Source organism: Diceros bicornis, chromosome 7 (genome assembly GCF_020826845.1).
Source record: "Diceros bicornis minor isolate mBicDic1 chromosome 7, mDicBic1.mat.cur, whole genome shotgun sequence".
In the NCBI taxonomy this organism is placed as follows: Eukaryota; Metazoa; Chordata; class Mammalia; order Perissodactyla; family Rhinocerotidae; genus Diceros; species Diceros bicornis.
Window position 1 is genome coordinate 24,304,311 of NC_080746.1, and position 13,588 is coordinate 24,317,898.

General features: G+C 38.4%; 1 protein-coding gene across 4 annotated transcripts in view; it reads right to left on the reverse strand.

Moving 5' to 3' along the window:
- Positions 1 to 13,588, reverse strand: part of DIXDC1 (DIX domain containing 1) — a 65,818-nt gene that overhangs the window by 36,492 nt on the left and 15,738 nt on the right. For all 4 annotated transcript variants that reach the window (XM_058545211.1, XM_058545212.1, XM_058545213.1 and 1 more), the window contains one exon: positions 1,235 to 1,364. In XM_058545211.1, the coding sequence (XP_058401194.1) occupies positions 1,235 to 1,364 (130 nt within the window). The remainder of the gene's footprint in view (positions 1 to 1,234; positions 1,365 to 13,588) is intronic.

Genomic DNA, 13,588 nt, shown 5'->3' on the forward strand with positions numbered 1-13,588 from the left:
AAGCAGATCTAGGTTTGTACCTCTGCTTTGCCACTTTCAGTTATGTGACCTTGTAAAGTTGCTTAGCCTTTCTAAACATCATAAAGCAAGTAAGATAGTAGTACTCATATCACACCCATATCATAAATCAATCAAAGTAGCATGCTTAGCACAATGCTTGATAAATTCTAAGTGCTCAATGAATTTATTTCTTTATTTTTATAAATCTTCTCTTTTAAGCTTGTTTTGTAAAAATAGGGATAATATTATCTGTTTCTTAAGGCTTGATGATTAAATGAAATTAAATTAAGTGAAATAGAAAGCATTCAATAAATGGCAGCTGCTATTGCTATTACCATTGTTATTTTCATTGTAAATGAAGGCTCTGATGAGTCCATGAGCTGTCCAAATGAGGTACTCATGGATAGGCTGCCTGTAGCAAGCCTGGCTTCTTCCATACCACTTGCAAGCGCCACATCCCTCAAGGACTCTAAGCAAGGTCAGCTGACTAATATAACAATAAATGTTTGAGTAACTATTATGCGCCAGGCACTTGGGTAGGAGCTGTAGAAACAAAAAAAAATTATACTGTACCTTCTCTTAAAGAACTCAGTCTATATAAGAGAGATAGGTAAATAATTACCATCTGGTGAATGGTAATAATATTATAATTACAGAGCCATGGAAAAATGCAATGGAAATTAAGGTTATGGAACCATCTAATAAGAATGACTGGCAACAACTCCAGGGCTTCAAGAGGACAAGCCGTTTCATGAAGCACTATGGTAGTGAATACTACAGAGGGCTCCTTTTGCTGGTAACATACCTTCTTTTTGCCTGGCTACTACTTCCTTTTCCAGCCTTGGTTTAGACATCAATTCTTTTGGCAAGCCATCCCTGAAACCCTAAGACTGGGTTGGGTGTCCCCCCAGGTGCTCCTATCTGTACCTACCCCATTAGAGTATAAATACATTAATGGAATTAAATTCACTTTCCAGCCTTTCCAACTAGATTGGGAGACTCTTGAGCATAGACTGTGCTCATCCTCATATTCCCAAAGCATAATACAGTGTCTGGCACACAGTGTTTACTGACTAATAAATCAATGAATTAACCCTGGGCAAGTATCTTAAGTCTACTCTACTTCCATTTCCATATATTTTAAAGATGAAGCGATCTGCTCTGAAGGGCATATGGAGGATAAAGAAGGCCATGTTCTGGTTTAAGCTAGCATCGGAGTCCAGGGCCAACTGACCAACAATTTCGATGAGATACGCCAGGATCACCCCATCCCGAAGATCCTGTCGCAAGTCCTGCACAGGCTTCACCGTTGGCCTCTTCTTCAGCTGTGCGTTCACCCAGGCCACATATGCCTGCAGCTGTTGCTGGAAAAGAAAAGGTGGAAATAAGGGAAAGGTTGCATATTATTCTTATCATCTACCCTGCACCCTCTAAGGCAGCATTTGAGATTGGGCTACGGTAGGCAATCTATATCCAGAGGGAGGAGAAGGAGGTTTTAAGTCAAGAAAGAAGAAAGATGGTCAGACATGGAATATGTTCTAAAATTCTCTAATTTGATGCCAGTCTCCAGGGATAAGCTAACCTCTGACTTGGGTGTTTCAATGACTTGAGACCTGCTTTCCTTGACTTTTGCTCTGTTGACCAAGGATGAGGGCCGGGCCCAGAATCACAGCCAGTTTTCGGATATAATCACTGCTGCCAGCAACCCATCGTGCATCTCAGGAACAAGCACTCATGTCCTGTATGCAAAATGGACTGTGAGACTCATGACAATTGATCTTGGGGAACTGGGAATAAACAGCAAACCAGGCTCAGAACCCCTCTCCCATTTCTGCTTTCTTCACAATGAGATTTAACTGAAATCATCTCACAGTCAACCCAATATTTATTCTCTCGAGCCCACAATCCTGGGATTGCTACAGAGTTAGTTTTAATCTCTGCTTTATATTGTCAAAGAGGATCAAATTACCTAAAACCTGCACAAAAAAGGAAAAAGAAAGGCTATGGTGAGCAGTGTTCCTGAAGACTGGGAGGAAGGAGGAGTACTTTCATTTATTTTCAGACAAAGCTAGGGCCCAGTATCATCAGAAGCCTCTTAGGCCCAGACAGGGACATATATAACTCAACCCAACCCTCAGATAACCTTACATATTCCATTTTGTCCCTTAAACAGAGCTTGTATTCAGTGTTTATTCTAATTATTTGTTCTGAAGATGGGCACTAAATATCAAAATAGCACATGAACAATGTCATAGTACAGGTAGCAGCTCTGTCTAGTTTCTGTAGAAGCCCAAGACTCTGAACCTAAAAATTAAGTTCAAGGGCTAATGGTATTAAATTATAATTTGGTTAAAGTACAGTTGATTTCTAAGCCCCAAGTACTTCCTTAATGAAATGAGGTTGGAAATTACTGACTGGCTGCTTCCTGAGCTTAAATTAAATCTTCATTATTTTCTCTCTCTCTGTCAATTTGTAAGGATAAATCAAGTCCTTTGGAAGACAGTACTAAGGCAATAATCTATCAGCTACTGATAAACTGTAGGAAGTGCAACGATCAGCAGGAGGTGGGGGGAGGAATCTAATATTTATTGAGTACCTACCATGAACTAAACACATTTTTAGTGTTTTATATATGTTTTAATGAGTTAATGAACTAAACACCATTTTTAGTGTTTTATATATGTTTTAATGAGTTAATGAACTAAACACCATTTTTAGTATTTTATACATGTTTTAATGAGTTAATGAGTGTAACTGGAACAGACCTGCCACACAATTGATGCTTACTAAATGGGTCATTATTATTTTCATCATTATCATCATCTAATTCAATTCTCACAAAAGCACTGAAGGGTTGGCATCATCTCCGTTCTATGAATGAGGTTCAGAGAGGTTATGTAACTTCTCCAATGTCCCCATAGCTAGGACATTGCAGACCTGGTAATGAAACCCAGTAAATGTGGTCCAAGCTTTTACCAAGGGCCTCTTGCTATCCAACTCACTCCATAGAATAGAGGTGGCTGCACCTTCTGCCTAACATGGGCCAGATTCTCATCCAAGGTCTGCTCCCACTGCACAGCCAAAGCACTGTGTGAGGCAGACCAGGCAAAGGGTGCCTCCACAGTAAACCACTCTGCTCTGGGGGCAAGGAGTTAAGACCAGAAAAGGCATTAAGGGTAACAGCTGGGATCTGATTACCTGGCTTATGTATAAAACTCCTATCCAGTCTCCCTATATCTAATATCACTCTCAACCCACCCTCCACACATTCCTATTTAAAATCCTTCACTGACCTCTCATTATCCTCAAGATAAAACCCAATCTCCTTAGCTGCATTTAAGTCTGTCATGTGCTAGCCCTTGCCTCTTCTCCGGCTTCACTCACTTCTCTTCCATTTGCCCTTCTATGTTTCAGTTCGTCCAAACCACATGCAGTGCCCCAAATGCACCACACTTTCCAGCCACTCTACCTCCGCCTGCCTGCCACCTCCTCTTAAGTCTCAGCTCAAGCATCACCTTTTCCAGGAAGCCTTCCCTGACTGTCCCACACACCTCAGACTCTGATCTCCTTGAGGACATCCTGTGTCACACAATCAGTTTAACTATAATTTGAGTGCAAGCACTATACTGAGTTATGAGGCTACAAAGAGGCTTATGCATTCAAGAAGCCTGCAGGAAGAAAAGGGAAGAGAGGAAGAGGAGGAGAAGCTTGCAGGCTAGTAGAGACAAGCACTATGACAGAGGTGCAGAGGATGCTAACAAAGTATTAACCCAACCTGAAACCCACGCTTCAGAGGGGTTTCCTGAAGGAGGAAAGGAGGCAAAGAGGACAGTGAGCTCAAAGGAGCTCAGGTCTGAATGATGCTCTATGCAGAGTTACAACAGTTCAGAACTATTAGACTCTCAGAGTAACAGGTTCTCAATAAATATTTGTTTGAATCAGTGAATCATTTGTCACATTTCATCAGGCCGAGACTTAAAATGATTGCAAAAGTTAATTATGCAGGGGCAGACAGGAACAAGTACTTTTCATTAGGCCAAGATTATTTCCACTTAAATAACCATGGCCTTCTTTTGGCTGTTGAATAGAAGTAAGTCGTCTCTGATGCAAAACTGATTAGGGGTTCCTGACAGTACTTTTCATGCACATTAATCACAGCTCTGGTCTTCCAACAAAAGAGGATTCTACAGCATAAACGGTAATAATAGTCACTACTTTTCTGAATTATCTACTCTGTGTCAAGAGCTATGCTAGGTCCTTTAAACACATTTCCTCTAATGCTAATCTGCCAGGGAGATTTTATTGTATTTATTTTGCTAATTGGAAACTGAGACTTAAAAAAAGGTGAAATAACTCGTTCAAGGTCACCCAGATAGTAACCTATGAATATGAGATTCACTTTAGCTCCCAAGCCAATGCTCTTTCCACTCTACCACACTAAATAAATGCATCCCTGAGGTTTAAATTACCTCACTAAAACTCTCAGAATGGAAGTCACCTTAGGCTAGACCACTTCCTCCAGCACATCCAATGCTTGAGTCTCGGGTGTAGTAATCTACACTAAGCTAAGTAGCTGTCTCTTACTCCAAGTGTGGTCCCTGGACCAGCAGCATCAGCATCACCTGGGAGCCAGTTAGAACTAGACTCTCAAGCGCACCCCAGCCCTACTGATGCAGAATCTGTATTTTAAAAAGATCCCCTGGTGTTTCATATCACTGTTCCCATACCTGGCTGCATATCAAGATCACAAGCAAAGCTCTTCAAAAAGACAGATATGCAGACCTTACTTCAAATCCGCCAAACTCTCTCCAGAGGGTAGAACTCAGAAAGCTTTATATTCCCAAACTCCCCCACATGATTCTTGTAGAGCTAACTTGAGTCTTCTAGCTACACATTCCAGTCCCCTTAACAAAGGGGCTCTCAACCCTGATTACCCATCATAATTACCTGGAAACTTTTAAAAAACACTAATGTCTAGGCCCCACCATAGAATGGTCAGAATTTCTGAGGGTGGGGCCCAGGTATATCAATATTCCGTAAGTGTTCCCAGGTACATCCAGAGTTGCAAGCCAAGGTTAACCATTCCTTACATTAAATGGTTCAAGTATTACTGATCTTCCTGTCTAAATCTCTCTGAAACCATGACATCTAGAACCTAATACAATATTCTGGGTGTAAAAGGAGACATGCAGATTCCTCATTCAAGATATTTCTCTTTCTTTTCTTTCCTTTTTCTTCCTTTCTTTCTTTCTTTCCTTCCTTCCTTGGCCACCAGAACACAGTGTTCATCTACAGTAGGGGGTTATTCAAAATCCCAAAGTATTATGTTTTTATTTTATTAAATGTTCATTTTGAAATAATTTCAGACTTACAGAAAAGTGGCAAAAATGGTACAAAGAGTTCCCCTATACCCATTACCCAGCTTCCCCAAATGTTTACATCCTACATAACCACAGCACAATGATCAAAACAGGAAATCAACACTGATACAACAGCATTAACCCATCTACAGATCTTTTTCAAATTTCATCAATTGTCCCACTAATGTCCTTTTTCTGGTCCAGGATCCAATCCAAGATCTCTCACTGCATTTACCTGTCATGTCTCTCTAGTCTCCTCCAATCTGGGACAGTTGCTAAGTCTTTCTTTGTCTTTCATGATCTTGACAATTTTGAGAATATTGGCCAGTTATTTTGTAGAGTGTCCCTCAATTTGGGTTTGTCTTAAGTTTCCTAATGATTAAATTCAGGTTATGGATTTTTGGCAAGAATTATTGGATTTTTTATGACTACCACAGAAGTCACACTGTGTCCTTCTCAGTGCATCATATCAAAAGGCACATGATGGCACTACATCTCATTATTGGTGAAGTTAACTGTGATCACTTGGTCAAGTTAGTGTCTGCCAGTTTCTCTCCTGTAAAGTTGGCCGTTTTTCCCTTTGTAATCAACAAGCATCTGGTGGGAAGATGCTTTGAGACTATGAAAATATCCTTTTTCTCATCATCATTTTTCCTATCCATTTTAAATTTAACATCCATTGATTTTTCTTTCCTGCAACAATTATTATTACGGTGTTTCCCAAATGATGATTTTCTAATTCCATCATTCCTTCTACAATTATTAATTGGGAATCGTAATACAAGGAAGAGCTCTCCCCTTTTCTCTCATTTATTTATTTATTTATTGTGAGGAAGATCAGCCCTGAGCTAACATCTGTTGCCAATCCTCCTCTTTTTGCTGAGGAAGATTGGCCCTGGGCTTACATCCATGCCCATCTTCCTCTACTTTATATGGGATGCGGCCACAGCACGGCTTGACAAGTGGTGCATCGGTGCGCGAACCTGCAAACCCCAGGCGCTAAAGTGGAGCAGGCACACTTAACCACTGCGCCACCAGGCCAGCCCCTCTCATTTATTTATATACATCAGTAAGGGCTCATAAATATTTATTTTGTTTTTATTTATTTATTAAATTGATCCATTGCTATCATTATTTATTTTGCTGCTCAAATTGTTCAGATTTAGCCACCAGGACACTGTCATGTTGGTTCCTGTATCCTTTCCACACGCCCCAGTCATTTTTTTTTTAATTGTGGTAAAAATCACATCACATAAAATTTACCATCTTAAGCATTTTTAAGTGTACAGTTCAGTAGTGTTAAGTATATTCACATTGTTGTGCAACAAATCTACAGATCTTTTTCATATTGCAAAACTGAAACTCCATACCCATTAAACAAAAACTCCACATTTCCCCCCTCCTCTCAGCCCCTGGCGACTACCATTCTAATTTCTGTTTCTATGAATCTGACTACTTTAGATAATTCGGATATGTGAGATCACACAGTATTTGTCTTTTTATGATTGGCTTATTTCGCTTAGCCTAATGTCCTCAAGGTTCATCCTTGTTGTAGCATGTGACAGGATTTCCTTCCCTTTTAAGGCTGAATAATATTCAGTTGTATGTTTATACCACATTTTGTTTATCCATTCATCTGTTGATGGACATATGGGTTGCTTCCACCTCTTGGCTATTGTGAATAATGCTGCTATGAACATGAGTGTGCAAACATCTCTTCAAGCTCCTGCTTTCAATTCTTTTGGATATATACCCAGAAGTAAGATTGCTAGATCATATGGCCCGATCATTATTTGAGCACTTTGTTACTTTCTGGCATCATAAGATATTCCAGTCTCCTCATCTTGTACTTTCCCAGTCCCACCTCTGGAATCAGCTATTTTTCAAAAGAACTCTGGATCCTTTTATTGAAGAATAGTTGTTAGAAACCAAAATTTGAGCAGGACATGTGCTCATTCTACTGTGATAACATTCTAGGCCCTCTCAGCAGTAGAGTAGGAAATATGTGTTTGTATACTCACATACACACATACTTATATCTACTTATCTTGATAGATAGACAGACGGGCATACCATAAATTATACTGATCCCTCCTCCAACCCAACACCACAGGGTTCAGTCTTTCCTTTCCCTGTTCCTTACTTGTAACTCCTTTCTCCCACAGTGAGAAACCTGACTCTCACTTTCCACAATATATTTACCAATATTTGCTCAGTCCTAGAAAACACATCAAATAGTTTCAGACTTGCTAATCTACACTTTGTGAAAAATAAGTTTACTAACCAGAATATTTGTATATAGTTCTTTTTGTCTTTAGCTTTACAGTATACAGTCAAAATACTGATTCCAAAGTGACTTAGGTTGGTTCTTTTCTTTTCCACCCCCTTCAGTGTGGTTGTTACTCATTTGTAATACAGTTTAGGTATATTTCTTACTATTTGTAGTCCATTTGAGGTTCTCCCCTCATTTAGGTTGATTTTAATTGTTTATTTTGGGGGTAGGTGAAAGATTAACATGATTCTAAAAGTCAGAGCTATACAAAAACATATATTCAGAAGTGTCACTCCCACATCATTCTTTGTAATCCATTCCCTTTCTCCATTCTTTCCACCCCATTCTTATCCACCCTTCTAGGTAACATATCTCATTAGTTGCAGTTTATCTGGGAAAAAAAGATACATGTATATTTTCTTATTTCCTTTTCCTTCTTATGTGAAAAATAGCATAGTATTGATATTCTTTTTTTACTTGCACTTTACTTCACTTAATATTCACTTAATATATTCTGGAAATTACTCTATATTGTTTTAGAGATCTTCTTATTCATTTTTACAACTACATAGCACTCCATTATGTGGATATACCATAGTTTATTCAACCATTCTTCTATATATGGGCATTTAGGTTTTTCCCAATATTTTGCAATTTCAAACAATGCTGCAATGAGTAACCTTATGCATGGGTATTTTCATGTTGGTGGAGGTCTATCTTCAGGGTAGATTCCAAGAAGTAGGATTGCTGGATCAAAAGGCAAGTAAGTATATAATTTTATTAGATATTGCCAAATTCCCTGCCAAAAGGGTTGTATCTGTCTGCATTTCCATAAGCAATGCAAGAAAGCATGTTTTCCCACAGCCTTGCCAAGAGAATATGTTGTCATACTTTTAAATTTTTGCCAATGTTATAGGTGAGAAATTGTATCTTAGTGTTGTTTTAATTTCTTTAATTGTAAATTTAAACCTCTTTTTGTAGGTTTAAGAATCCATTTTATATCTTTTATATCTTTGTGAATTGTCTGTTCATGTCTTTTTCACATTTTTCTGTCAAAGTTTTTAGTCCTTTGTTCCTCCATTTTTAAGAGCTCTTTATATATTAGAAATGTTACCCTTTTGTCTCTGATATATGTTGCAGGTATTTCCCAGTTTGTCAGTTGTCTTTTGACTTTGTTTATGGCGTTTCTTTTGCAATGGGAAGGTTTTTATTTATTATCTTTTTATTTTTATTTATTTATTTTTTTTTGCTGAGGAAGATTCACCCTGAGCTAACATCCGTTGCCAATCTTCCTCTTTTTGCTTGAGGAAGATTTGCTCTGAACTAACATCTGTGCCAATCTTCCTCTATTTTGTATGTGGGTTGCCACCACAGCATGACCGCCGATGAGTGGTGCAGGTCCGCACCCAGGAACTGAACCTGGGCCACTGAAGTGAAGCATGCTGAATTTAACCACTAGGCCATGGGGCTGGCCCCGGTTTTTATTTTTATATAATCAAATTTATTGATATTTTATTTTATTGCCTCTGAATTTTGAGTCATGGTTAGAAAGCCTTTCCCTACACCGAGGTAAAAGAATTCACCTCTGTTTTTTTCTAGTTCTTGTATGGTTTCATTTTTTACATTTAAATCCCTGATCCATTTGGAATTTACTCCTGTGTATGATGAGATATAGATCCAATTTATCTTTTTCTAAATGGCTACTGAGTTGTTCTAGCACCATTTATTAAAATGTCCCTCCTCACCCAGTGATTTGAGATGCCACCTTTATCATGTATCGTATACTAAATTTCCATTAAGTTCTTGGCTGTGTTTCTGGGCTTTGTATTCTATATCACTTGCCTATTTGCTTATTCATGCATGAGTCCCACAACACTTTATTTATAGATGCTTTATAGTATATTTTAATATCTGGTAGGGTTAGCTCTTCCCCCTTGAAAACTTTCTTATTTTAGTGTTTTCTTGATTATTCTTGCATATTTATTTCTCCATATGAACTTTAGTATCTATTTATCTAACTTCCTAAAAAAGCCTGTTGGAATTTTTATTGGGACTACATTAAATTTATAAACTGACTTAGGGAGAACTGTCATCTTTATGATGTTGAATCAGCCTATTAAAGAATGGGGGATGTGTTTCCATTCATTCAAATGTGTCTTTCAGGAGTGTTTTCAAGTTTTCCTCTTGTAGGTTTGACACATTTCTTGTTAAGTTCATTTCTAAGTATTCAATCTTCTTTGTTGCAATTGCAAATGAGGTTTTCTCTACCATTTTGTTCTCTTATTGGTTACTTTTTGTGTATATGTTATCTACTGCTTTCAGTAGGTTAATTTTATATCCTGCTACCTTATCTCTTATTGTTTGAGTTTTATCACTAATTCTCTAGGATTACCATTATATCATCTGCACACAGAAATAGTTTCACTTCTTTACCAAGCCTTGTGCCTCTAGTCAGTTTCCTTAGTCTAATTGCATTGGCTAATATCTCTGGTACTGTATTGAATAGTAGGAGAGATAATGGCATCCTTCCCTTGTTTCTGGACTTAGAGAAAATACTTGTAGTATTTCTCAATTTAGTAAGTTACTGGTATTAGGACTAAGATATATACATTTTATCATGTTAAGAAAGAATCCATCAAGTCTTATTTTCTTGAGTGTTTTTATGAGGAACGGATGCTGAATTTTGATAAAAGTTTTGTCAGCATTTATGGAGATAATTCTATGGTCATGTTTCCTGAGATCTATTAATATGGTATATAATATTAATGGATTTCCTAATAATGAACCTACCTTGCATTCTGGGAATTAATCCCACCTGATCATAATGCATTATATTTTTAATGTAATTAAAAATCTCACTGGTGTTGGATTCTGTTTGTTAATAAAATATTTATTAGTGCTATGTCAGTACTATATATGTTGCACTTTTTCATGGATATTCATAAATAATATTAGTCTGTAGTTTTCTTTTTTGCACTGCCTTTATCATATGCAGATATCAACATTATACTTGCTTTATAAAAAAAACTGATGTTTCATTTTCAATGCTCTGAAATAATCTATAGAGCATTCAGACTACCTGAAATGTAGAGGTTTGGTAGAATTCCCCTGTGAAATAATCTGGGCCTGGTACTTTTTTTGAGGAATAGTCCCTTAATAACGTACTCTATTTCTTCTACAGAAATTGGTCTCTTTAAATTTTCTATCTCTATCAGTTTTGGTAATCAGAACTTCCCTAGGAAATTATCCATTTCACCAAAGTTTTAAAATGTATTTGCAGGGACCTGCAAAGACTCTAATAACTTTTCTGTTTTAATGGTTACTTCTCCATTGTCTTTTCTTATTTTGTATATCTGTGCTTGCTCCACTTTTCTTTTTCTTCATGTTAGCTAGTAGTTTGCCTATTTTGATAATTTTTTCAAAAAAATCTTAAAAACAAAATGGTTTCAAGAAGAATTGCTATTCTGTCGTAAGTCCCTCTAAAATGATGATATCTTGAACCGAACAACACAATACTCTGGGCGTAAAACCAGACACTCAGCTTTCTCATCCAAGATATTTCACATTCTTTTCTCTTCCTCCTCCTTCTTCTCTTCTTCTTCACTTTCTTTTTTGTTACCACCTCACATTGTTGATTCACACAGAGCTGTCAACAAAAGCTCCTAAGTAATTTTGAACACATTCTACTGTTAAACCAATCTCTTTCATCTTCATTCTTATAAAACTGGTTTTCTTGATCCACATTTACCTTTAATAAATTTCAACTTGTTAGATTCCATCTCACAAGATCCTTCTAGACCCTGTCATTTCACGCATTCATTTATTCAAATCAACCAACATTGCCAGGCATGGTGCCAAGCCCAGCCCTTACAGGCACATAAATAACTATGATACAATGCGATGACTGCAGCAATGGAGAAACCTTAAAAAAAGGCTATCTATGCACAGCAGGAGCACCAGGATGGAAGGATGTGGGGATCAGGGAAGGGTCAAGAGGGGAGAAGACATTTGGCTGGTTCTTAAGGATGTTTGCCAGTAGGAAAAGAGAACGGCATTCTAGCCAGAGGTGATAAAAAGAGGAAGAGTTGTGAAGGCACATATCTTGGAGGAATAGCCAGTTAACAAGTTAGTGTGTGGGCAGAGCCGTCAAAGGCAGGCGATGATGATGGAGAAACAGGTCAGTACAAGACCTATCAGCACTTAGACTTAAGGCCTAAAGATCTTCAACAGGAAAGCATGGAATTTTGAAACAGGAGAGTGAAACTGTGAGATCTGCATCTTAGAAAGGTCACTCTGGACAGAGGGTAGAATATGAGATAGAAAGAGAAGCATCCAGACTTGGAGAAACCAATGAGGAGACCAAGCAATAATTCACGTGAGAGAAGATGAGTGCATAAACTGAAGCAGTACAGTTAGAAAAGGACAAATTCCAGAAAAAGTCAAAGGTGACTGATAGGTTGTAGGCAGTGACAAAAAGAGAGGGTCCAAAAAGTCATACTCAAATGGTTGGTGATGCTTTAACTGAGATGGAGAATACGTGAAGAGCAAGGATTAGGGAAAAGCAAATAGTTTAGTTTTGAACAAGAGTCTGAGCTATTTGTAAACATCAGGGTAAAGACGTGCCACAGCCAGCTGGCAAAATACAGGTCTAGAGCACAAGAGATGGGGGTGGGGTGGGAGATACATGTTTGAGAGTATCTATGTGCAACAGGAATAGCCACAGGTGCAAATGAGATAATAACTACCCTCTACTGAGTATTTCCTACATGCCAGGTACTGTGCAAGAACTTTACCACATCTTTCCCTACATATACATATACTTTTTTCCCCCTCACATTGATCCTGTGAGGAACTATTATTCCCATATTTCAGATGTGGGAACCAAGGTTCAGAGCAACAAGATGCTCAGGGTCACAGGGCTGCTAAGTGGCAGAATAAGGATCTGAACTCAATGCTAACTCTAAATCCTGGGCTTACACCATCCCAAAAAGTAAGGTGAACTATAAAAAGTTATCTGGCAGGAAACGGAGGGGGAAGAGAGGGCACTGAAGGGAAAGAAGAGAATGAAAATGTACTGGGTGCCAATTCTTGTCAGCCATTGAATGAGGTACTTTATATGCACTGTCTCCTTTAATCCTCATACCCAATCATTAAAATCAATATTATCAGCCCCTTTTTCCATGTGGGAATCCTTGCTCAAGATCAGCACTGATAAGTGGTGATAACCCACGCCATCTTACTCCAAACATATTATTTCCACTATACCAAAGAAAGCGCACAATGTGAGAAAAGAAAAGAATACTCAGGGCAGAGGCTGGGATATATCAAAGGGACAAGTGAAGTGAGATGAGCACCGAAAAATTATTTCAGAACATATTTACAACATTTAGAAAATTATTTAGAACATGCAATCAGAGGGATAGAAGAAGAATCAGGAGAAAGTGTTATGTGGGAATTCAGGGACGGGAGAACTTTAGGACGGGTGATCAATAAGGTCAAATGCTGTAGAAAAGTCAGGCTGAGGACTGGAAAGTCCATTTCACTTAATAGTTAACAGGCTTTGGGGACCTTTTTGAGAACTAATACTGTAGAGTGGTGGGGTTAAAAGTCAGATGGCAGTGAATTGAGACCTCAGGAGGGAGGAAAACAGAAGTAGTGAGGGGAGGAGAAGGGTATTAGCTGGAGAGGAAGTAGGGATAGGGAATGAGGGATTTTTAGGATGAGAGGACATCTGTAGCCTGAGATGAGGGGTTAGTGGAGGGGAAACTGGTACAACGGGAGGGGTGTGAATGATGCAGCAAGATTCCAGAGGAGGGGAAGAGAGCCACTTCCTCCTCGGGTCATGAGGAGGCAAGAATAGGCACCTATGTGGGGAAATTTGGAGGTGGGGAAAAGGGAGGTTGAAGGGGCTCAAATCCAATTGCCCCTCTATTCATTATGAAGTAGGCCAGTTTAT